The sequence below is a fragment of the Gobio gobio genome, assembly GCF_949357685.1.
Source record: "Gobio gobio genome assembly, chromosome: 15".
Classification (NCBI taxonomy): domain Eukaryota; kingdom Metazoa; phylum Chordata; class Actinopteri; order Cypriniformes; family Gobionidae; genus Gobio; species Gobio gobio.
The window spans coordinates 40,913,815-40,940,104 of NC_137108.1; the positions used below are offsets into that span (position 1 = coordinate 40,913,815).

The 26,290-nt window shown below is 38.3% G+C and overlaps 3 protein-coding genes across 6 annotated transcripts in view; 1 reads left to right on the forward strand and 2 right to left on the reverse strand.

The window, feature by feature from the left end:
• slc4a7 (solute carrier family 4 member 7) overlaps nucleotides 1-7,871 on the reverse strand; it is a 64,426-nt gene extending 56,555 nt beyond the window's left edge. The window contains exon 1 of one of the 2 annotated variants that reach the window (XM_079836698.1): nucleotides 7,730-7,871. In XM_079836698.1, coding sequence (XP_079692824.1) covers nucleotides 7,730-7,774 — 45 coding nt within the window. In that variant the 5' untranslated portion in view covers nucleotides 7,775-7,871. The remainder of the gene's footprint in view (nucleotides 1-7,729) is intronic. The other variant, XM_079836700.1, reaches the window with a different exon arrangement.
• Nucleotides 7,872-10,594: 2,723 nt separating this feature from the next.
• Nucleotides 10,595-15,855, forward strand: LOC307138414 (uncharacterized protein). 3 transcript variants are annotated; one of them, XM_079836701.1, is made up of 6 exons: nucleotides 10,633-10,904; nucleotides 11,004-11,088; nucleotides 11,165-11,221; nucleotides 11,340-11,420; nucleotides 12,690-12,785; nucleotides 15,105-15,855. In XM_079836701.1, exons 2-6 carry the CDS (start codon nucleotides 11,020-11,022, stop codon nucleotides 15,372-15,374), a joined length of 573 nt encoding a protein of 190 aa, XP_079692827.1. In that variant the 5' UTR covers nucleotides 10,633-10,904; nucleotides 11,004-11,019; the 3' UTR covers nucleotides 15,375-15,855. The 3 variants fall into 3 exon arrangements, with proteins under 3 accessions (XP_079692828.1, XP_079692827.1, XP_079692829.1); XM_079836702.1 differs by lacking the exon at nucleotides 11,165-11,221 and having other exon boundaries at nucleotides 10,595-10,904; nucleotides 15,105-15,845; XM_079836703.1 differs by lacking the exon at nucleotides 11,340-11,420 and having other exon boundaries at nucleotides 15,105-15,845.
• Nucleotides 15,856-22,460: 6,605 nt separating this feature from the next.
• On the reverse strand, nucleotides 22,461-25,499 carry ankrd34a (ankyrin repeat domain 34A). The gene has a single exon (XM_079836704.1). The coding sequence runs from the start codon at nucleotides 25,453-25,455 to the stop codon at nucleotides 23,881-23,883; it is 1,575 nt and encodes a 524-aa protein (XP_079692830.1). The 5' UTR covers nucleotides 25,456-25,499; the 3' UTR covers nucleotides 22,461-23,880.
• Between the last annotated feature and the right edge of the window lie 791 nt (nucleotides 25,500-26,290).

Here is a 26,290-nt window from a genome sequence, read left to right on the forward strand (position 1 = left end):
AGACCTGATATACAATGCTTCTGAAGAGAAATGCATACCTGTTGCCCCTGACAACAGAGTAACCTTTATAGGAAGTCGTGCCATTCAGCCAGTAAAGCTGCTAATGCCTGTAATTAAAGCCAGTCTATATGAATGATGGGGGCTTCATCAAAGAAGAATAAAATAAAAACGCCCCATTCTAATCTAGGAGGAACCACTGTTACATGGTTTGTCTGAAAGGAAATACTTAGAAACAAATGTAAATGGATGCTTCAAGAATTCACTAATTAATAAACAAATATTGTATTTTGATGTGCTGAGTAGCACAGTAGTTTTGTCATTTATTTATCTTTAAAAAAAAGCAAGACAAAATAGTAAAAAGCTAATTTTTACTATTTAATTTATGCAATGGTGAAAAAGTTGGCATAATGGAAGAAAAAAAAATTTGGAACACCGCACTCGGTATTCGGCTTCGGCCAAGTGTTTTATTATTATTCTGCTTCAGCTTTGCCCAAGAATTTTCATTTCGGTGCATCTCTAAAAATAAGAACAAATAAAAAAAAGAAAAAGTATTACCATACTTCTCTCAGATACGCTTTTATAAACATAAAACAGACTAAACTAATACTAGGCATTGGCAAACAGACTTTGCACTGCTGAACAGTCTTAAACCCTCATCTAAGATTAACAAAATCTTATATGTCAAAAATGTGAAACAACAAAACCCACTTTTTTTTTTACATGTGATTAGGGATTGTGTCATTTAAAATAATCTATATAAAAGATCCCACCACTTCTGTGCTCATTTATTAAATATTTGTGATCCAAAATAAAACTATAGTATTCTCAGCTCCATTTAAATCCATTCTGCAGACTCTCCCATAAAATAAAAGGTTTCCAGAGTCCCTCTAGGCCTAGTTAACGCACAGATATAGACCATTGTGGCAACCATATGTCTGATCAATATAACATTATGTCTCTCAAGTTCAACATAGGTAAACAAGTGAGACTGGAAATACACGTTGTGAATTAGCTATAACAGAGCAGCTGTGTTGACTACTGCACACTGTCAGGTCAAAGAGTCTCATACTACTGTCCCCAACTACTCTAAATCTGCTGAGCTTACGGCTGTGCCCTCTGTGGCTTTATCAACAGCATTGTCTGCTGGGTCCCAGCAACCCCGAGAGCTGCTGATCCTCCAGCCGGAGAACAATGACAAAACTTCCTGTCTAATCTTCCATTCTGAACCGGTGCTGTAACGTTACCGCACAATCAACGAACCATGAAATCTTCCCTCGTCGCATAATATCCTGATAGAGTCACGGCAGAGAACAGAGGAGGAGCATCATTGTCCTGAAGACACTTGAGTGATGAGTAACAGTGAACTAAGCAACAGGAAGAAATTAAAACAAGGCTCTTTGTTATACAACAGAAACTGCCATTGCAACATTTCAGATAAATAGAATGCTAACTTTGTTTAGTGATGTCTAAACAATATACATACTTATGCAATAACTTGCAAGCATTTCCTTATCTGGATTCCAGTCCAACTCAGATGTTCCATTTAAACCTTAATCAGCATTACATAATACTGACAACATACCTGCACTAACATAAGAGCGAAAATTGTGGGGAAAACACAAGAGTGTTTGAGTGAGTGATGGTAGCAAGTCAGAGATTGTTATCTTTGAGTATTACCAACATTTTAAAAGTGTAACGCTGTCATTAGAAAAAAAAAAAAAAAATTCAGTGTAGAGAGGGCCTACTGGTTCCTGTTTATATGAAAACATAAGCCCTTATGTTATGCTTTACATGCTTTGAAAAGATAAAACAAAAAGTAACAATATTCACACTGCCTATTTAAATAAAAAGATAAATAAAATTTCAGCCAGACAGCCACTGCTTGGGCTACTGCAATTTAGTGTTCCACTTAAGATGTTTCTATTGAATTCACAAGCATTGTATGTATTTACTTATATGAGCTTATATACTTAGACTTAACTGCTTATAGCAAGCGAGCAATATTCATACTGTATCTTTACTTAATAGTTGTTACTGTTTCAGTAAGTGACGTAGTACTGTCCCTATTTAAATATACACATGAATTCAAAGTGCATCAAGGATGTAAGTATCTATTGAAGACAAATATTTTGTGACGCAATGGAAATATAAGCTGAAGCCATAATGACTACATGGGAATTAAGCTTTTGAGGAATTAGAAAGAGAGAGAGACGCACGCACAGCACACTTCTAAAATGCTGATTGTTCGATTTACTCTTTTTTAATGTATGTATATGTACATGTGTCATTATATACAGTGAGGAAAATAAGTATTTGAACACCCTGCTATTTTGCAAGTTCTCCCACTTAGAAATCATGGAGGGGTCTGAAATTGTCATCATAGGTGCATGTCCACTTTGAGAGACATAATCTAAACAAAATAATCCAGAAATCACAATGTTTGATTTTTTAACTATTTATTTGTATACAGCTGCACAGCCGTACAGCTGCAAATAAGTATTTGAACACCTGTCTATCAGCTAGAATTCTGACCCTCAAAGACCTGTTAGTCTGCCTTTAAAATGTCCACCTCCACTCCATTTATTATCCTAAATTAGATGCACCTGTTTGAGGTCGTTAGCTGCATAAAGACACCTGTCCACCCCATACAATCAGTAAGAATCCAACTACTAACATGGCCAAGACCAAAGAGCTGTCCAAAGACACTAGAGACAAAATTGTACACCTCCACAAGGCTGGAAAGGGCTACGGGGAAATTGCCAAGCAGCTTGGTGAAAAAAGGTCCACTGTTGGAGCAATCATTAGAAAATGGAAGAAGCTAAACATGACGGTCAATCTCCTTCGGACTGGATGCAAGATCTCCCCTCGTGGGGTCTCAATGATCCTAAGAAAGGTGAGAAATCAGCCCAGAACTACACGGGAGGAGCTGGTCAATGACCTGAAAAGAGCTGGGACCACCGTTTCCAAGGTTACTGTTGGTAATACACTAAGACGTCATGGTTTGAAATCATACATGGCACGGAAGGTTCCCCTGCTTAAACCAGCACATGTCCAGGCCCGTATTAAGTTTGCCAATGACCATTTGGATGATCCAGAGGAGTCATGGGAGAAAGTCATGTGGTCAGATGAGACCAAAATATAACTTTTTTGTCATAATTCCACTAAACGTGTTTGGAGGAAGAAGAATGATGAGTACCATCCCAAGAACACCATCCCTAATGTGAATCATGGGGGTGGTAGCATCATGCTTTGGGGGTGTTTTTCTGCACATGGGACAGGGCGACTGCACTGTATTAAGGAGAGGATGACCGGGGCCATGTATTGCGAGATTTTGGGGAACAACCTTCCCTCAGTTAGAGCATTGAAGATGGGTCGAGGCTGGGTCTTCCAACATGACAATGACCCGAAGCACACAGCCAGGATAACCAAGGAGTGGCTCTGTAAGAAGTATATCAAGGTTCTGGCGTGGCCTAGCCAGTCTCCAGACCTAAACCCAATAGAGAATCTTTGGAGGGAGCTCAAACTCCGTGTTTTTCAGCGACAGGCCAGAAACCTGACGGATCTAGAGAAGATCTGTGTGGAGGAGTGGGACAAAATCCCTCCTGCAGTGTGTGCAAAGCTGGTGAAAAACTATAGGAAACGTTTAACCTCTGTAATTGCAAACAAAGGCTACTGTACCAAATATTCAAATACTTATTTGCAGCTGTATCATACAAATAAATAGTAAAAAATCATACATTGTGATTTCTGAATTTTTTTTTTTAGATTATGTCTCTCACAGTGGACATGCACCTACGACGACAATTTCAGACACCTCCATGATTTCTAAGTGGGAGAACTTGCAAAATAGAAGGGTGTTCAAATACTTATTTTCCTCACTGTATATATACACACTAACCTAAAGGATTATTAGGAACACCATACTAATACTGTGTTTGACCCGCTTTCGCCTTCAGAACTGCCTTAATTCTACGTCGCATTGATTCAACAAGGTGCTGAAAGCATTCTTTAGAAATGTTGGCCCATATTGATAGGATAGCATCTTGCAGATGATGGAGATTTGTGTGATGCACATCCAGGGCACGAAGCTCCCGTTCCACCACATCCCAAAAGTTGCTCTATTGGGTTGAGATCTGGTGACTGTGGGGGCCATTTTAGTACAGTGAACTCATTGTCATGTTCAAGAAACCAATTTGAAATGATTCAAGCTTTGTGACATGGTGCATTATCCTGCTGGATAAAGTGGCCATTAGAGGATGGGTACATGGTGGTCATAAAGGGATGGACATGGTCAGAAACAATGCTCAGGTAGGCCGTGGCATTTAAACGATGCCCAATTTGCACTAAGGGGCCTAAAGTGTGCCAAGAAAACATCCCCCACACCATTACACCACCACCACCAGCCTGCACAGTGGTAACAAGGCATGATGGATCCATGTTCTCATTCTGTTTAAGCCAAATTCTGACTCTACCATCTGAATGTCTCAACAGAAATCGAGACCGTTCAGACCAGGCAACATTTTTCCAGTCTTCAACTGTCCAATTTTGGTGAGCTCGTGCAAATTGTAGCCTCTTTTTCCTATTTGTAGTGGAGATGAGTGGTACCCGGTGGGGTCTTCTGCTGTTGTAGCCCATCCGCCTCAAGGTTGTGCATGTTGTGGCTTCACAAATGCTTTGCTACATACCTCGGTTGTAACACGTGGTTATTTCATTCAAAGTTGCTCTTCTTTCAGCTTGAATCAGTCGACCCATTCTCCTCTAACCTCTAGTATCAACAAGGCATTTTCGCCCACAGGACTGCCGCATACTGGATGTTTTTCCCTTTCCACACCATTCTTTGTAAACCCTAGAAATGGTTGTGTGTGAAAATCCCAGTAACTGAGCAGATTGTGAAATACTCAGACCGGCCCGTCTGGCACCAACAACCATGCCACGCTCAAAATTGCTTAAATCACCTTTCTTTCCCATTCTGACATTCAGTTTGGAGTTCAGGAGATTGTCTTGACCAGGACCACACCCCTCAATGCATTGAAGCAACTGCCATGTGATTGGTTGATTAGATAATTGGATTAATGAGAAATTGAACAGGTGTTCCTAATAATCCTTTAGGTGAGTAATATATATATATATATATATATATATATATATATTCACATCACACGTTACTGGTAGAGTTATACTCACGGAACACTATAGTTATTCACAATCACGAAAGTTCATCATTTGCATGCGTTTTAAAGCCTTGCCGGCTCATTCGCGTGCATATGCACTGTTTTAACAAGAGCTTCTCCGAGCGCGCGCACTAAACGCATGTCAAACACATGATTACTGGACTAAGTAGTCTTACTGCGCTAATACTGTCAAATACACACAAGGTTAACATAAACACAGTCGGTTATGTCTAAAGTGAAAGTAAAATCGCGTGTGTCTGTATATCAGATGCATGTAGGTCTTAAATTGAAAGCAGCCTTGCCAGTGAACACGCTGTCCTTAAAGGGACAGTTCACCTCTAAAATTATGTCATTATTTACTCACTCTAATATTGTTCCAAACCTGTATTCATTTCTCATTTTTGAGTGAACTATCCATTTAATGTTAATACAACAACAAAAGACAAAGAGAAAATCACTCACTGCTCTTGACTGAAAAACATTAATACAGTAGCTTAATAATAATCAGTGTATATTTAATAGTGAAGTATATGTAGTGTTTTATTTTTACATTTATTCATTCAATTTCATACTATTATTTTAACATTTTACCTCGATAACGATTAATGAACGATTATTTTGCTCTTGTATGTGATCTGATGTACAACAAATAGAAATCTGCTCCATAGACAATAACTGCTGAAAGTGAACCGTTTCCTTCAAGTATTTTAAAATCACAATGCACTTTTTCATTAGAAAAAAAATTCCACCTTTAATAGTAGAAAATATTTACAGTACAAACCTTATCAGTGAACTTACTCAAAAACCTTATGAGGGCAAAAAAAAAAGAAGAAAAAAAGCAAAATAATCATTCATTAATCGTAATCGAGGTCAAATGTTCACTTAATCGAGGTTTTTATTTTTGGTCAAATCGTTACAGCCCTAGTGCACACTTTCTCATACATGTAAAACGATAAAAGCAGAAAGAGAGTGAATAATCAATTGTTTACTATAAAAATTCATGTTAACTGGGTTGACATTTTATAACAGTCCTCTACTGACAAACATAAGTGACAAAAATGAGTGGACTTCAATCTTAAAGGCACAATAAATTCCTATGGAATCATGGGAGTTGTTGTCTTCACCTCTACCGCCGGGCAGAAATAATATTCATGGATGAGCTAATGTATTAAAGATGTATTAACATTACTGTAATATGAAGCAGGGTGGGGCTGAAAGCCGTTGGAGCAGAACGAGGCCGCTGGATCGATTGTTAATGAGAGACAAGCGCAACACAAGGCTCGAGAGCAGTGGAGCTTTTATTATGCCACGGACGAGCGCTTCCACTTCTTACGCTGTTTTATTATATTAGATACATTTGAGTGTGTTGAAAGTCCTAATAATCCTTTAGGTGAGTGTGTATATATACAGTGAGGAAAATAAGTATTTGAACACGCTGCTATTTTGCAAGTTCTCCCACTTAGAAATCATGGAGGGGTCTGAAATTGTCATCGTAGGTGCATGTCCACTGCGAGAGACATTTTCAAATTTAATATATAGTTTTCATGGTTTCTACAAAATATCATGGTCTTTGATAGGCGATGCACGGACATGGTCCGTGCCCTGGCTAAAATTGCTTATTTCTCTGGATTTAAACATTCTTGGAAACATTTGATATAATGCAAGTACACAAGTCAACAAAATAACATTGATCTAGTGGTTTTTGAATATTCTAATTCAAAAATCTTACATATTGTGCCTTTAAGTGTTCATATTCTGAACGGATGATGTGATTATGACTTAGTTTTGTTTGTTTTTTGGTTTAATCTCTGAATTTCTGGAATATTACATCACTATTTAAGGGAAATGTGATGGTGACATACAACCAAGAAACTGTCTGTTTTTTATATTATATTATATTATATTATATATAAAAAATCAAAGAGAGAGAGAATAAAGACTCATTATTGCTTGTATGTTTCTATATATATAAAAAAAATCAAACACAACAAAAGCCATAACGTGTGTTATACTATAAAGTATAAATACTCCACATCCTTTTTATCGAGAGAGAGAGAGAGAGAGAGAGAGAGAGAGAGAGAGAGAGAGAGAGAGAGAGAGAGAGAGAGAGAGAGAGAGAGAGAGAGAGAGAGAGAGAGAGAGAGAGAGAGAGAGAGAGAGAGAGAGAGAGAGAGAGAGAGAGAGAGAGAGAGAGAGAGAGAGAGAGAGAGAGAGAGAGAGAGAGATTCATAGTCTAATGCGCTCGTCTTTTCACCGTTATTGTGACGCAATGATCTGAACGACACTTCCTGGCAGAAGCGTGATCACCCCAAAACAATGAAAGTACATTTCCACGGCAATACAATCGCAAAACAGGCACCTTTCAAGTCCACTAAGACCATGTGGATATCATGGCTCGTTAAACAACCCAGAGAAAGTGATGCTTTTAACCAGTCCCACCATCCATTTCCCTCATCCCCCCGACTCTTTTCTTTCTTTGAAATAAACGCGCGCAGAAACGCTCTAGGCTTCCAAACTCTCCGCTCTGAAGAGACAACAACAAATAACTTTATGCTTACTGTGGTTAAGAGAGGTTTCATCTGTTCATTGCTATCTTCCTCCATTTGTTCAAACTAGGCACTTCTTCCGTCCCTCGCCGGAGACTGATTTGAATATGATATGTCGAAATGCCCCTTCTCTCGTGTCACAGCCACTGAGAGCGTGTGAATGGTATTTTTACATATATCGGGGCTTGGCAAATCCCGCCCATTTTGAGATTGACAGGTGATCTCATCCGTTCACTCTCAGACGACCGGCTTTTTCCCTAGCCAATAACATCGTCGGAACGACGCTAGAATATGAATATTAATAAGAAGGGGAGGGGTTGATTGGCTATTGGGTGGCCTACAAAGTCCATTAGGGAAGAGAAAGAACTCGCGGTGAGGAAGAGCATGATGATTTGAAAGAAGTATTATGGTGTTATTATTAGGCCTAATGTGTTGTAGAATGAGAGATAAAAACAAAAAGGGATGTCAAGGTAAAACTATCCAACCTCTAACAGCATAGGGGTTGGTTGTACAGCAGGGCTTAACCAGCCAACCCAGAGAACCACTATAGTAAGTTTCTAATAATAATAATGTTCATTAAGAAAACATAATTGCATAATGATAATCAAACTATTATTTTAATTTCATTGGAAGTTGTCCTCGTGCTTGACAGGGTTGTTATTACAAGCACAGAGTGGATGACAAATAACATTGTAATGAAAATATTTATTTACATTTTAAAATAGGGCTGTCAAACGATTAATTGCATACAAAATAAAAGTTTGTGTTTAAATAAAATATGTGTGTACTATGTATAATTATTATGTTTATTTTAATACACACATACATATATATATATTTATGTATATGTGTATATTTATGAAATAATTGCATGTATGTATATATATATATATATATATATATATATATTATATAATTTATGTTATATATAAATATCAATATTTCATATATAAATATAAAAAAATCTTACATATATACATGCATGTGTGTGTATTTATATATATACATAATAATTATACATAGTACACACACATATTTTATGTACACACAAACATTTATTTTGAATGCGATTGATCGTGATTAATAATTTGACAGGCCTGATTTAAATGCATTTAAGGGTTTGTAACTCAGGATTTCACAAACTGTTTTTGAACCAAAGACCCATCTGTTACACAAACTGTTTGCAGACCCTAAATGTATCATATATTGTAGTTTTGTACAGTACTTGATTATTTTTCTGTTTTATCATCCTTCAGTTTTGCTTTAGTTTTCATCTGAAGACATTTTAATGCCTGATGGAGGTCCATAATATTGCACATCACAGTTGTAACTGGTCACTATTGTTTTTGTTGTCAAATTTTTTTTATTTTTAATTGTGCTTTGTTGTGGCAAATGAGGACACTTCGTGCTTGGCGAAGGTCTTTGACCGAAACGTTGCCACTTTTAATTTTTTCTAAATAAAGGGGAGAATAACAGTGTGCAGATCTTTTATTTAAATATAAACAAAAAAACAACTATGAACAACTATGTATGAATGTTGTATGTATGATGATGTTACTTCATCAGTGAATTAGTAACAATAACATTTTACACATTATATATATATTAGAGATTACAATACTTTTGGCTCTAAAATCTTTGTGCAGGGATGCCCCCTTGTGGTTCATAGCTTCTCTGCATGTATTCTCCTTTAATCTGGGCTACAGTAGATGGATAGAGGTCTAAAATAGACTCTAAAATTGTCATATGACTTTATTTTGTGTTTCTATTTCAGCATTTAACTATTTAAATATACGATTAACATAATACAAATAAAGGCATTAGGTTTCCTGTACTGTATTGTATTTTATTTGAACAAACAAAAAACTATCATAGTGATCAGTTATTGCATTGCTCTAACACATCCTGAGCTTACAAAACCCTCTTATTTACATTCTGTCATTGAAGCGGTGTCCTCTAATCCTGTCACTCCAAAAGCCTTTTGCCAGAAGTGGGATTTGAACCCACGACTCCATCCGGAGAACAGAATGCTCAACACTCATAATCATGACCTGTTGAGTCTGACGCCTTAAACCACTCGGCCATTCTGACAATGCAGTGGCGCAGCGATATACTTGATGATAACTACTTCCTGGATTGCAAAACATGCCAAGCTAATTTCTCTAAATGCCTCAAGATCAGCAAGTCTCTTCTTCCAAAAAAAACCATCCAAAATTAAGGATATTTGTTCCTATGCTATAAAATCCTATCTACAGTATATAGCCTGAATTCACCCAATGTTTACATCTTGAAAGTGTGATGTTTGAGACCCATTCTCTTCATATTTTGTGGACTAAAAAACTACACTTACTAAGAAAAACTAAAACAAACACAAAAGGAAAATGACTCAAGACAAACACGCCATCAACCTCAATAATTACTCCTTTCATAAGTTTTAAATATTTCTTCACATACTACTAATATGAATGTATTTTAAGTTGGGGGCTGATATATTGTTACATAGTGTGAGTATTTTGCAATTCTATCGTCTGTCTCTCAGTGTTTGTGGGTTATGGAAAAGCTGGACTAGGCGGCTAGAATAGAATACCAGTGCAAACTATCATATATCAATCCTCTTTATTGGCTCATTGTATATCAAGTATATCATTTACACAGATGGCAGTTTTGTAAGTTTGTGCAGATTTTATATGTTGACATGCATCAAGTGAACATGCTCCTTCCAAACTTTGTTTTTTGACCACCAGAAAATAGTCTCATGTGCCGTTATCTTTAGTTTGTACTTTTAAGTTGCATTGAGAAAAAACAAAGGTAAATTCGCCAACAGTGATTAGCTTCTCGTGTCGTCTGAGCAGCTCTTCCAGTAAATCCAGATTTTCCGCTCTGAGAATGTTCACAGAGACATTTGGTTCCTCTTCACTCTGATTAGTTTGACAGTAAAGAGAAAAGCATGCCTTTAACTTTTGTATAGGGTTAATAAACCGGAGCCAATATTAGTATATTCTTTTGAGGACGTTAGCTTGCAACCGAAATCGTTAAATGCATCAGATTCGAAACGTTCATATCTCTCTCAGTGTGTTTAAAGATGCCTAGACGTGATGATGTGACTAGCATTTTGCAGCAGCCAGCGTCACTATTTGACCAGCGTGTGGTGTCTAAATTCATGACGATCAGGCCAAAGGTCCTGGGGGTAAAGCAAACTGTTTAAAACTTTTTCTTTCTGCTACATGCTCATTTTGATTTGGGGGGAAATGGGGAAACAGATACTGTCTTGTTTTATATCTTACAGGTTTTTGGAAATATCAATGGGTATGGGGATGATTGTCTTAACAATCTGGACAGGATTTTTGTATCTCCTCTGGTCATGTCTAATTGTAAGTATTTTATCAACACCAGGACAACATTGTGCGATGAATACATACTCAATAATGTTCATTTTCTTCACTGTAGTCAGTTTCAACTGGATCTATGACGGTATTAGCTGCATGCAAGCTTAACACTTGTCAGGTTAGTCTGAATATCTAATGTAATAGAAAATATTTAAAGGACAGTATAGTACTAGAGTGCAATGCATTATGTTTTAAACATTCCTGATATATCTAAAGGGTCTTTTTTTCCATTTCAGGTCAGAATCTCGCAATTTCTAAACTGCTTCAATGCCATAGCAGCTGCTATCTCCATCCCATTTCACTGTCTTGACAGTGATGTAAGTAGATGTCCTGCTTTGAATCTCACAAAAAAATCAAATATATCTGCCAAACTTACATCAAAAGTGCTAATATAAGTGTGATTAAAAATAAAAGAAGTTTCAACTGTACCCCATTTACTACACTAATGTGTGCTTCATAACGTTTTTATCAGTCACAATGTGCCATTTCTGACCCTTTCTTCAAGACAAATGACTATTTATGACTAATAAAATGCCTAATTCTGTCATGAAACCTAATTCTAGATGGCACAGGTCGATGGGTTCTTAACGCAGCTGATAATAATTACAGCATTAACTGCTTGGCACAAGCTGATTGGGTCATGTCGCATCTGCAGCCAATGAGCTTGCTGCTCAACATTTAAATAGCTGGTTACCATTCACTATAACAGTTTGCAGTGCGCTTTCAGAGATCGTCTAAAATCCTCCACCTTCCCCAGCTCCACCTGTATAGATCTGCTATGGGTAATTGATATACCGTATTTTCCGGACTACAAGTCACACTTTTTTTCATAGTTTGGCTGGTCCTACGACTTAGAGTCAGGTGCGACTTATATATCAAAATTAATTCATACTGACTGACAAGAATGAACATTTAGCTACGTCTACAGCCGCGAGAGGGCGCTCTATGCTGCTCCTGTAGCTACATACTCTGCAAGAACAAAGAAATTTGTTTGTTTTCTCGAGGTGGAAAGAACAAGAACAAAGTTCGTTCTGGCCAGGACATTACATACTTCACGAGAAAAGCAGGTGCCGAAAATCTCCGTTTCTCCGCATTAACCCCGCTCACTTTAAAATTCGGACCAATCACACAATAGTTCTCGGACACCCACAAGAAAAAAGTTCTGCTCAGACGATGTGTCGAGAACGAGCTGCGAGAACTCCCAAACCAGGGCTCCGAGAACAAAATGACGTAATTTTGTTCTTGCAGCCCTGGGAGCGAGAACTTTTTTCTCTGTTCTTGCGGAGTATGTTGCGGCCTTTATAGTCCGGAAAATACGGTATGTTATTTGCGCAGCAGCAGCATGTCTTACATACTCACAGCAGCGTATCGACCTATGTATTGGCAGTAGCAAGTTCCTGTACTTGCTCTGCAACAGCAATAATAAACAGCAGCCGCAATTCAGCAGCAACGTAGTAGATCTATTCCGCCAAGACCAAATACATTAATATTGTCATATCCATTACCATGCAAAACATTTTCTGAGAGTTGTCATGAAATGTAGAAATGTGTTTAAGTTTAAAATCATCTTGTCTATACTCACTCAGGGTGTGACTCTAAATATCTTGGTTGTCTGTGATGTTCTGGTCTTCATCATCTCTGTTATCGTTGCCTCAACTTCTTGTGATTGCTGCAGGACAAAGGTAAAACTCTTTAAGATGAAGTTCAAAGATTATTAACTCAAAGGCACACTATGTAAGATTTTTTTATTCAAATATCCAAAAGCCACTAGAACAATGTTATGTGTTCTTACGTTATCCCAAATGTTTCCAAGGATGTTTAAATCCAGAGAAATAAACTATTTTAACCAGTCTATCAATGACATCATATCCCCGTTACCCACGATTTCTGGGTAACGGTTTTTCGATTTTGTAGAAACCATGGAAACATAAAAGACGCTTTAATATATCATGTGCTTTATTAGACAGGTGAGCAACTGTTTGGATATACTCATAGACAGTACATGAATCATTGTTATATAGTTTGAATCTCATTTTCTTAATTTACCACAAATACAATGTTTTACCATGCCTAATATCAATCTAGCTTACTGCAGTGTGCAACAAGTGTCTCAGAGTAGCCGCCGAGTGAACGCATAGAGTAGCATTATAGCATAACTTTCAACACACTCAAATGTATCTAATATGATAAAATAGCGCTGCGTTACCCCACATACACGCATGAGTGTAAGAAGTGGAAGCGCTCGTCTGTGGCATAATAAAAGCTCCACTGCTCTTGAGCCGTGTGTCGCCTGTCGTGCTTGTCTCTCATTAGCAATCGCTCTAGCGGCCTCGTTCCGCTCCAACGGTTTTCAGCCCCATCCTGCTTCATACCAGTAATGTTAATAAATGTGACCTGTGCTGGCAAAATGAGTCGCAATGAGCAAATGGTCAAAAATGAGATTGAATTACATTCTCTATTGAAAAACCTTCAAAATGGTGTACGATTTGTTTTAATCGGACAAAAATGACTGCGCTACACCTGTTTGAGGTTGACAGAGTCAACATTCTCAATTTTGAGAAAAATCGAGTTAAAGTTTTCTGAAGGTTCCTAAAAAAAATCACCTATCAACCATACCTTAAAATCCCTGGTAATAGCACAAAATTTGACACACACACCAAATACCTATAGGAAAAATATATATTCAACTTTTTTTTTCTCCATGATACCACAATTGTTTGATTAACATTAATGAAACAGACAGACCTAAAATAATGTCACACATCAGATGTTTTTTCCCAAACAGTTAACCAAATGTTCACATAAGACATAACAGATAATGTTCGCGTGAATACTTGCCAAGACAGACATTTTGAAATACTGTGTAGGCCTACTTGTATATCAGGATCGCGCGCTGTCTGAGGCTTGTTTGTGCGAGTAAGATCGTTTTCATGAACAAAGGAAAGGTACTCCTCTCCAAAAACGTACAAATAAAGATACTTTTAGTATAATTGTATAATGTATAATTGCTATTTTGAGCATTGTGATCACTAGAAAACCTTGGAAACCTCAAAATTGACCAAAATCGTAATTTTTCAATTGTTTTGCCTGAAGCTTGAAATTATCCTGTGCGCATTCCGACCCCTTTTTTTGCCAGCATGGGTCACAAATCTTTAATACAATAGCTCATCCATGAATATGATTTCTGCCCGGGTCCCGTCGGATTCTTTTGAGGTGAAGACAACATCTCCCATGATCCCGCAAAATCAAGGCATCATCAAGCTACGCCTTTGTTTTGAATAAGCGACCTCTAGCGGCGAAAATGACATATTTTGCCTTTAAATAATCTGTAAAAAATGTAAGACAAAATTGAATTCTGACAATATTTACTCACCCTCATTCATGCGTTCAATACCCCTATTACAGTACTTTTTTTCCATGGAACACAAAAGGTGAAATTATTTAGAATGCAATATAATGAAAATGAACGAGGACTGAGACTTTAATTCTGCAGAATAACAAAAAAGCTAAATAAAAGTCATCCTTATGTCCATGATGCCAGCTATATATTACTAGCATTCTAAATATATTTAATAAGGATAGCTTTGTGTGAGGAATTCAACTTTTCACTGAAAACCAGCTCTTCTTTTCAATGAATAAATTGAAGCAGTTCACAAAAGCAGCTTGACAGAAAGAGTTGTATTTGTTTAATGATGGTTCTAAGCTCTACAGAAGCAACACAATCAGCCAACAGTTATATAAGAGGTTGTTTGTGTCATTGATAAAATTTTTAAATCAATTTGTGTTGGATATTAGTACTTTCATTGAGACAGAACAAAATACAGAGTTTAGCTGCATTTTTGACAGAAACAAGTGACCTCATTTTCATATCCATTCTGATTGGTTAATTAATGCATTAGACGTTAGATTAACAGCTGCCACTAGGAGTCACTGCATCCCATTTAGATACATCCAATAATGAATGCAACACAATAATGTTCTTTTTGTTGTGTTTCTTTTAGTCAAGACATATTGCAGTCAGTTACATAAACAGGGATGTGCCTTACATGACTGGCAACAATATTGAGCTTCAAGGCTACGATCCAAGTCCTTTAGCACCTCCAGCATACTACAACCCCAGTCCTTCTGCGCCTCCAGCATACTACAACCCAAGTCCTTCTGCACCTCCACCAAATTTTAATGCAGTCCCATCTGCACCTCCACTAAATTATGATTCACGTCTTTTTGAACCTCCACCTAGCTACAATCAAGTCCTTCTGCACCTCCAGTGAACTATAATCCAGGTCCTTTTGACATTCCATCAAACTAATTAGGAAATTAACGGTCAATTTCTTATCTGTTGATGAAATCAATTTGCTACAGAGCTTTATTGGAGCTCCTTATTCACTTTCCTGGATATAATTTAAACAGTCTCATGCTAACATGATCAAGTATTAGAGAGCTAAACTTTAAAACAGTGTGACAGTTTCATATTAATTATTAATAGTGTGATACTCCCATAGGCTACCTTTGTAAATGTACCACTGTAAACATGTTTTCTCATTGTTTTTACAACCGTACGAGCCTGACGAGTTATAAATTATTTTCAGAATGTAATCAACAGCATGCATGTCACAGATGCTAACATTTGTATTGTATTGAACTTGTGATAAACACGTTTGTTTTAGTTTTTTGCTGTAATTATTAGGTGCAATGGGTGTAAATACAAGATTACAAGATATGAATCATCATAAAACATTATCAAAAACAGTCTCTTGCCAGCTTATTCAAATGTTTGGTGTTTTATGACATTTTATCAGAATAGTGACCAGAGTTATACTGCTGCATACTGTATAATAATAAGCTACATATCCCAGAATAGTGTGAGGTTTCAGAAACATCCATCCATTTTCCAACCTGCTTTTAGGGTCACGGCCAGGGAAGCTGCATGGAGTCAAAAAGAGAAACACCCTGAACAAATAACCAGTCCATTGCTGGGCTACCACACACACACACACACACACACACATGCAACTATGCACAATTAAGTGTCCAATTCACCTGTCCTTCGTGTCTTTGGATTATGAACAAAACCTGAGCACAAAGTGGAGTCTCATAAACATGCAAACTTCACACACATCCTCCTTGGTCAACCGTGAATCTAACAAGAGACTTGCTGTGAGGCGACAGCGCTACCCACTGAGCCATGACTGTGCCACCCATAATATCACAGATATTTTATGCATAAATTTCACTTAGGAGGTGGAGTCTCATGAACTGCCTTTTACCTTAATTAGCTACAACTTGATGAAAGAAAAAATGAAAATGCCAAGACTCAAGACAAGAACAGCATCAAGGTAAAGCAGTCTATTAATATAGCCAAGTGATTATTTTCCTCAGATTGTGTTAGATACTGCTAATCTAAATGTACTGGATGTTGGGAGGAAGATACTATTTACATTTTAGCCAAATGTCTGATACAAGCTCTTGGTGGGGTTGAACCTACAGTGATTCTGTTTTCAGCTTAGATCTTTAGCCACTGGACTACAGCATATTTTGACAAATGCTTTTTATCCAGAGCTTTTTCTCTATTACATACATAGCCTTGGTTTTATTTTGTTTCACAAAGGCTCAGTGAGGTTAGAACAACTCCAGACTTCCGCTACTGGGATAGTGACCTACCAGCAAATACATATTTCTAAAATCTCTATGAAACTTTTCACAAATAACCAGTCTGGGAGAATAAACAAAATTCATTGCCAGTCATTATTCTTCTTCTTTATTCATAAATCACTGATATATGTATATCTTAATATGTTTTGATCTTCTTGAAAGGGTATTTTAAAAGGTATACGTGTCTTTTGTTAATCTTGATTACAATATTTATATTAAACTCCACACACTCACATTTTGCTAGGATCTTAGCTTTGGTTCACAATCTCTGAGCTCTAAATCTAAGGGTTAGGGTTAGTAAAACTACTGTTGCTCATGTTTAAAAGCAATTTTTTTCATAAAATAAGAATGTGCAGGTGTGTGCAGTATACATATACTCCAGCAGAGGGCGGACAGGGGACAAATAAACAAGAACACATCACTTTTATGTATGAACGTTTGTATGGCTTTCACTTCACTTGTTTGTGCTGAAGTGTTTTCGAACTTATAAAGGACTTATAAACTCAAGTTCGGATGGAACATGGAACATCTAATCCTGTCATTCACAACATAAGGGTATTTAAAAAGCTGCTTACCTCACTTCTGTAATCATTCTTCTTCCATCACTCCAACGCAACCGTTGTTTGTATTAACATATAGTGTTGCTTCAGTATTCAAAATAGTCCAGGGTGTAGGACTACGCTACAATACTTTTGAACATTAGAGTAGCAAGAATTTAGCTGTGATTATTATTATCTTTTGGTAAACTAACAAGCATGAAACGTAGAACGTTTTAAACATTAAGGGCCCTATTTTAACGATCTGAAACGCAAGTGTCAAAGCGCGAAGCGCAAGTAACTTTGTGGGCGGGTCTCGGCGCTGTTGCTATTTTCCCGGCGGGATAAATGGCTCTTGCGCCCGGCGCAAATCTAAAATGGGTTGGTCTGAAGGAGCTTCATTATTCATAGGTGTGGTTTGGGCGTAACGTGAATAAACCAATCAGAGCGTCATCCAACATTCCCTTTAAAAGCAGGTGCGCAAGTTCCATTATGGATTGCTATTATTATGGCGTATTTACCAGGCGCACGCCAGGAGCGGTTCACAGCCGAGGAGACTGATGTGCTTGTAAGAGCAGTGAAAGACAGAGAAGTGAAGTTGTAATGTTGTACATTATGGTAAAGGTGATTTCACAGTCTTCTTTTTTTTTATGTCTTTCAGTTTTTTCAGTTTTTCAGTCGATTTTTTTTCCTGGTTCTTGACGGACAAACCAATTTGTCAGATGTCCTTATATACATATATGTCTTGCCACTATTGGGCAAACAGGTTTTATCCTTAATTATTACAATTAGCCTGAATCATTTGTAAGCTAGATTTATGCCTATTTTTTCACATCTTCGTGGCACACCACAATGATTTCCGTCATCTCATGTGTTAATATTTTTTTAGTGTAACAATTTATGATTTGCAAAAATAACTGTTGCATCTGTGTAGGTTACATGAGCAAAGTGTATGCGCGTTGTGCACGCTATACATTATGGTCAAGCATGCGCCATTAAAATAGCATAATGAACAACGCGCAACGCGCCACTGACTTTAGACTAGGTTTTTTCTGGTCAGTGGCGCAATTGTTTAATGGAACAGCAAAATAGCACCAGGGATTGTTTGCGCCGGAACACGCCTCCTTTTTTGCGCTGAACCGCCCAGGTAGCGCAAGTTCATTCACTAGTTTAGCGACGTGCTTCTGTGGAGGGAAAAGTGCGCTTTGCGCGGGTGCAAAATAGGAATGACACATGCGTCGGTGTACAAAGTCAATTGCGCTGGGTGCAAGATAGGGCCCTAAAAGTGTCTGTCTGCACCCCAAATAGCCCCTCCTTATTTCTGGGATGCATTTGTCAAGTCCAACCCTCTTCTTACCCCATATATATTTAGTGCTGTCAAATAGATTAATCGTACATATGTAGCTATATCACACACACACACATACACACACATGAGACATATTGTGCGTCTTGTCTTGAGACCAAGACTTTGAGGGGTTGAGACCAAGACAAGACCAAGGCAGAGTCAAGACCAGACCAGCACTCTTTAAATTCATAGAGATCCACATTAATGCCTGATAAATTACTTTTTAATTTTTAATCAATAAATATAATTAGAATAAGACACCATATAGAGCTGTTATGCCAATCAAATGAACAACAAAATTGCATCTGAATTGGTAAATTTTTGAGAATGTTTAAGAAAAAAAAAAAAAATAAAAATATATATATATATATATATATATATATATATATATATATATATATATATATTGAATGTTTGTATAAAAGCAATATCATGTTTGCCGTCATGCTCAAATAATAAATAAATGTGAAAACAGCTCTCTTGCTCTTGTGATAATGTTATAGTATAAAAATCCAGATCTCATTCAAGTACTTTTTTGCAACAATATCTTGAATTTTGTGAGCATTTGTATTTATTTTGGTGACATTTTTGACACAATCCCTCATTAATTTCTGAACCGGCACAATAAATAAATCAAATTAGAAATAAGTTATTGATTGCATCTGAAGCAGTAAGTTTTACATAAATAAATCAGACAATGCAATGGCAGTTTAGTAATATCCCAGCAGTTGTGGTCTTGACCGGTCTTGAAGCAAAATCCTGAGTCCTCTAACTCTGAGACCGAGACAAGACCGAGTACAAATGTGGTCGAGACTGAGAGACAAGACCAAGACCTTAAAAAAATGGTTCTGAAGTACTACAACACTAATATATATATGAATGCAATGTAAGTCGCTTTGGATAAAAGCGTCTGCCAAATGCATAAATGTAAATGTAAATATATATATATATATATATATATATATATATATATATATATATATATATATATATATATATATATATATATATATATATATATATATATATATATATATATATATATGTAGTTAACTACTGAAATCATAGTAAAAAGCTTAGGTAAAATTCAGAATTTAGTTGGAACCCGTTCAGTTAATGATTAACATTTTTAAAGGTTACACACCTCGTTTCACTGACTGTTTGTTGATGGAAAAAAAATAGTGACTGTTTGTGAGAAGTGCCATTTAGAGCTTGAATAGTGTTTTGGGTTCAAGCTCTCCATCAACAGCAAGCCAACTATATTTACCTTCAATCACTCATGGATTAAACTCATGAAATAAGCCAAATATGAACACAGTACAAAATAGTCTGTCTGTGCCTGTAAATTACTGTGTCCCAGTGTTATGAAAAAACATGCTTTTTTAAGCTTCACTTTTGAGCCTTACCCTATGTAGCTTTATGTAGGAGAGATTTTCATGTTAGCTGATGTTTTGATGTCTGAGTTCAGTGGCTCTGTGATCTGTACTTTGGATCATGGTGCCTCACAGCTGGGTGTGTGTGTGTGTGTGTGTGTGTGTGTGTGTGTGTGTGTGTGTGTGTGTGTGTGTGTGTGTGTGTGTGTGTGTGTGTGTGTGTGTGTGTGTGTGTGTGTGTGTGTGTGTGTGTGTGTGTGTGTGTGTGTGTCAGACTGACAAGCAGTGTTTTTACAGGACACGTGCTATCAGGCGTCGCTGACACTGCTGTGTGTCTAACAAACAGAGAAGAGATGAGACAGCCAGAGGTTCCGAGATTGGATGAGAAGAGCAATTCCTCCGGGATGAAGGTCACTTCTCCTCTGACTGTTTATGGAACATGCCCAGAGTCCGGAATGATCTGCTTGGTTTCATTGGATACGGTAAAGCAGCAGCATTCAGACATCTAGCTTTGTCTCTTTCACTAGCCATTCTTAAACTGGAAGAATTAATTCATTGAATAAGACAGTGGTTCTCATTAAGTTTAGCATCATAATGCAATCCAACACACAGTACCAAAACACAGTTTGTTTGGCAAAACATTCAAATATGTTAATATTACAAGGAACTGCATATAGGCACGACAATTATTAATATGTCTGTTTACTTCACGGCTCTTGCATTGGTTTTCACAAAACATGTTTATGTTCCATTACTTTTTTTGTAATGCTTTTCGAGAATGGGGACATGTTATAGGCTACAAACTGTCCATGTTAGTATCAGAAGCGGTGCGGAAAGTGTTTTCCCTTCTCTTTAAAAAGTTAATTTGTTTATTTTGCAATGTTAATTATGAACAATTATATATTTTGCATTTAACAGTGTTTTTCATTCCTGTCTGTGACCCTATTAGCGCAAACCTGCTGAAGCTGTTGATTCAGTCAAGCATTTATTCAAAGCAAATTGAATCTCATGAAAGGAACAATCCCTCCCTATTATTCAGAGAGGTTGCACAACAAAGAGTTCTTACTTTTAAATAATTTATTATTTTTTTTAAATTATTTGGCTTACTACATTTGACCTGTGTATCACACTAAACATACAAAATAACAAGAAATAGTTAATCCATAATCCATTAAATAATGCATTTATAGTGTAACTGTGACCCTTCTATGTGAATGGAGAGCAGAACACTGGGGTACAGCTCAAACTACCCAACGACAGTGTAGCACAGACAGAGGTCTATTGTGTACAGCACCTAACACACCCTTTACACTATTAACATCTTTTCAGGTACACTTGAACACATTTCAACCCATTTAAATGGATGTTTTGTACAGCAGGTCAGAAATATTGGATATATTTAGATACAAACATATTTAGAAACAAATCAAACTCCTGTGACTCGGGTTATCTCGCTTGTGAGTTAAATGAAAGGAGGAGAATCGCTAAAATCAATGGATACACAGCAAAGTGCCGAGATTCTCCTAATCACATCAGGATAACAAAGAGCTGGGTAATCAGAGATCTGGATTTCAGTCTGTCTGTTTAACAGGAGACGGATGGGTTTTATCGCGGCCCTTTTCAGGAAGATTGCTGTAGCCACTGAGCTCCGGTTTCTCATACATTATTTCCTGGAACACAAAAGCTACCGTCAAAGTGAAATTGCACCACCAACAATTGGGTTTTTAAACATTAAAATTCATTTCAATAAAAATAAAAAACAACAAGAATAAAACCCTACAGGCATAAAAAAATATTCCTTTTTGTTTTCGTGATATATTTCAAGTACACTAAGGTTAATTCACATCAAGTGTAGAACATCTCAAAGCAGAAGCACTAAATTCACTCACATCATAAGCTTGAGTTGAACTATGTGTTTGACACGGACACACTGTGCACTGCAGCTCGTTAGGGAAATTCAATCTCATGTATTTTGTGCAGAAATTCCTCCTCTGAATGTAAACTGAGCTCCCAGCTCGTCTTGAACTATTTACCGCAGCATGTTACCACAGACGAGTGATTGTTCACATTCACGATAATAATAATATGAAATCAGTGCTGAGGCAGCACGGAATATTGCATGTTCAAACGCTCGAGACACAATTGTACTCTGTACAGTATGTACACAATATCTGTGCTCTGTGTCTCCGGATGGGAGTGTGCGTTAGGCGAGGGCTTTCTCCCTCCCCTCGTCTGAGTGGGGTCAGGGTGGATCTGTGTGGTTTTGGATGGGGTTTGTAGAGTTTCTTTGGGATTTTGAGTTTCAAGAATTGCACTTCACTTATTTTGTATCACTTATAAGAGTTTAAGAAAGATAAACAACCCATCCAAAAGCCCTGAAACATGCAGTATGTTTAACTGGTACAATTATGTTTTTGTATTGTTTTTTTTTTGTTGTTTGTTATAGGCCTATAGTAAAATACTCATCTAGTTTAAACATTTTTTGCACTTTCAAATGTTCTTCAGAAACATGTTCATCTAAGACTATCATTTGTTACAGGAATATTCAACAGTCAGCCATCTCCAGTCCTCTTTAGGGAACATCCTGTGGAAAAATCAGGAAGGTTGCCATTGCCAAATTAAAAGACCTTCAAGGACTGCAACTACTAAAATTCAGTCAAAAACTAAAAAAGCAGCAGTAAAACAAATGTAGCATTATATTATTTATAAGTAAATAATCACATTTGAATTAAATTATTTGTATTTACTGTATTGCAATGCCAAAGAAATTAGTCTTTGAGTTTTGAACTCCTATCAATGGAAAACACGTGAACATTAACCCGATTATTCCACAGGATCATCACAAAGCCACACTCTCAGAAAAACAAAATGTGCAAAAAGTGTACCTTTAGGGGTACAGCAGCTTGTCACTTGGGCAGAACCCTTAATGGGTCATCTTTGCACCTTATTTACCCCTAAAGTACTTAGTGAAGTTCCTAAACGTAATTTAGGGAGGAGCGAGCCAATCTAATCGTCCAATCAACAGCCAACAGCCAGAGTATATAAGCAGCTGCTTACCTCACCTCAGTCTCAGCTGTTCCAGCATCCCACCACCTTCCCAAACTCCACCTTCATCTTTGGTACCTTGCCCTACATAATCATATCCTATATTATTTAGTCACTGTGGGGGTATATCAGAGCTCGAGTTGAAGCTGCTTCATCAAGCCCCTCATCAGTGGACAGCAAGCCAAATAGGTTTAACCTAATATCTTAAGATTATATGGGCAAACAAACTCGTTAAAAGGGTACTTAGGACTACTCTAAAGTACCTTTTTGGAGTATATAAAGTATATACAGATTTAATTTAAAACACATTTAGTTCTGGTACTGCCCCCACTGACAATATGTTGTACCCCTAAAATACACTTTTTGAAATTTTTCTGACAGTGCATGACAGGAAGGAAGCTGGTAGCCATAACAGCGCTAATACATAGAGAAACCTGTAGAACACCAAATCTGTGAGGTCTCATCTGGGGATTGCAGCAAATTCAAACACCAAAAGCACTTCCACAGACACTAATGGTTTCATCGTCACACATTCTCAATGGTCAAGAAATAATCCCAAATAACATTAGAATGGTCTCCATGGAAAAACATGGAACAGATCATTTGTAATAACTGATCCCTTTATGATCTGGAGAGACCATGACTCATTTTCTTTCATATTCTGAATTTGTTTTCACAATGCATATTTTCGATTTATGTATTTTGTTTTAAATGAGCTGAACTGGACCAGAGCAGGTGTGCCTCAAAGAAGATATAGATATGAACCCGGTGAGGAGCCTCTCGGCCAGCACTGACTCTCTTGCATTCTCCTTCTCTCTTGCTCTCAATCTCCATTCATCTCCATGACCTTTTCTGTGAGGATTTCCCGGAAGGTGGAAAGCTGCTTCATCTGCTCTGTCTGCATCGAATGTCTCCTCATCAGTTTCTTCTTCATCTTGAAGTCTGGCCCACGTTTTGGAGATGATGGTGCAACCGGCAGCAGGATCTTGCTCCCTGAGTGAACAGGAGAAGTGGGCTTTCCGTTGGCACGGATATCAGGAATGGGTCGCTGGGGGTTGACGTTGAGAGGAGGAAGGAACCCAGGTCGTGTGTGGGAGATGTGGTCCAGGAGGAGGGTCCCTGATCCCCGCCGTTCCAACAGTCCTGTTGGACGCCGTCGCATTGTGATAGGAGACACAGAGTTGGGAATGCTCTCCAGAGACTCTCGGGAAGAGCTAGTGAGCAGCGACAAGGGAGAGGCATTGTACTTGCGGCGCTCCACTGAGACACGTCCAGAATCTGGAGATCCAGGGATGGAGGTAGGGCACAGGTGGGTGTCCGACTCGTAGTGTTCCATGCGGGTGAGTTTGGGGTGGGGTAAGCCACGGATTCCCGTCGATGCCTGAGCCACATTGTCCTGAGTCTCAGGGGCCGTGTTTCTGCGATACAGTGACTGGTGCTGATGGACTTTATCCGCCCAGGAAGAGCCACACAGTGCTGCACAGTCTTCCGAACAGGACCGGTCCATTAGCTTCGGAGAGGATGGGTCATGGGTCTCTATACTGTGCCTTCGGGACAGGAGAGGTCTGCCTGGACCAGAAACTGTCATCCCGTTCATCTCTGAGACCAACTTGTCCTCCTCTGCTAAATCGCCCTCTATCCGCTCTGCTCTCTCAGCAAGTACGGAAGGAGCCACCAGACCCCAGGGCTCAGAGTTCAGTCTTTTCAGAAGCTTGCGGGGCGGTGGTCTTCTCTCCCCCTGGGGTCTGCTGGAGGGTAGTGGGAGTGCTGAAGTCACAGCGAAGCTGAAGATGCCTTCCTCCTCCTTACCAGGGGCAGGGCCAGTGGTATGGATCTCCACTTCGGATGGAGACATACAAGCAGGGGAGAGATTGTCCACTATACCCGGAGACGGTGGAGAGTTCAGGTATTGTTTGGTCTTTTTAGTGCCAGAGGGAGATGTATCGGTTGTAATGATGATTACCTCTTTGCCTTTGGCTTTACAGGCATCCAACAGGACCTGGAGAGTATCCCTGTCACCCTTATTGATGGCGTGTACGAGTGCCGAGGACCCGGAGTAGTCTTTCAAGCTGGGATCGGCTGCGTTTTCCAGCAGCAGCGACACCACCTCTTTGCCTGCCTTTTCTGCACATGCATGCATCAGGGCGGTCCGACCAGATTTGTCGGGGATGTTTGGGTCAGCTCCCTTCTCCAGCAGGTACCGCACCATTCTTTGCCGGGTCTGCGGATCATCGTATCCTGCCAGACAGGCTGCTATGATTGGCGTCTCCCCTCTATCGTTTCCTTCGTTGATATAGGCTCCACCCTCCAGGAGGAGGCGTGCGAGGCGGAGTTTGCCCTGGAACACCGCCTTCAGAAGGGCATTGCCCTCTGTGCGCAAGGCCCCTCCATCACCCATGATGTCTCGCTCTCCACCTCTAGAATCCCAGAATCCCCCACCCCTCTCCTCCTCCGGCCTCAGCACTGTTGGCACATCCTGGCTCAGATTCTGATCAACCTGGAACGAAAAACAAATAAAAAGTGCTTTGTCATGAGGTACATTTGACAAACTCTGCTTTTTACTTAATTGTATTTCTTTCAATTTCAATTTATTTGGATTGTACTTCCGTACATTCAAATACACTCAAATTCAAGAATTTAATTGGAATTTATCAGGCATTCTCGATTTAGTTCTGAATGGAACACAACTCAGATCAATCAAACAAAATCTGAACATCTATTAACACTTTAAAATTATTGTTAATTGTTAGTTAACCATGTAACCCAATGCATTAACTAAAGTTAATGTATACAACCTTATAAAAGTGTTGCCTTAATCAGTTGCGTTCTGAACACTGTGTCCTGACACTCTGCACAACCCTGTACTCTTTAACACAGTCTTCTCTCCATCTTCTCTGTAATGAAGGCAGGAGAGGAGATGATAATGGCAGTCCAGTAAAGAAAAGAAAATTGAATTCCTGAGTGGTGCAGAGAGCATCAAGACATGTGACAAGCTCAGTCAGCTCTGCACACGTACAAATGATTTATGTTATACATTTATCTTACACACAGATACCAGAGATTTACTAACACAAAAATTGTTGTTCAAAATAGTTTCATTTGATATCTGAAGCACTGCAATTGCAAGGTAAGGCAAATAAACCATAAACCAAGTTGTTCTTGGCAGTATAGGATTTTTTTGAGCTGAAAATGATTAGTGTGAAAGATGATTATAATTATCAGACAAAAAATAC

Excerpts from the sequence above, each read along its gene's own strand:
- LOC307138414 (XM_079836701.1), top strand. The coding sequence starts at position 11,020 with ATGGGTATGGGGATGATTGTCTTAACAATCTGGACAGGATTTTTGTAT. Across the intron at positions 11,089-11,164 it reads TCCTCTGGTCATGTCTAATT|TCAGTTTCAACTGGATCTAT; the intron begins GTAAGTATTTTA and ends TCTTCACTGTAG. Across the intron at positions 11,222-11,339 it reads GCAAGCTTAACACTTGTCAG|GTCAGAATCTCGCAATTTCT; the intron begins GTTAGTCTGAAT and ends TTTCCATTTCAG.
- ankrd34a (XM_079836704.1), bottom strand. The coding sequence starts at position 25,455 with ATGGGTGATGGAGGGGCCTTGCGCACAGAGGGCAATGCCCTTCTGAAG.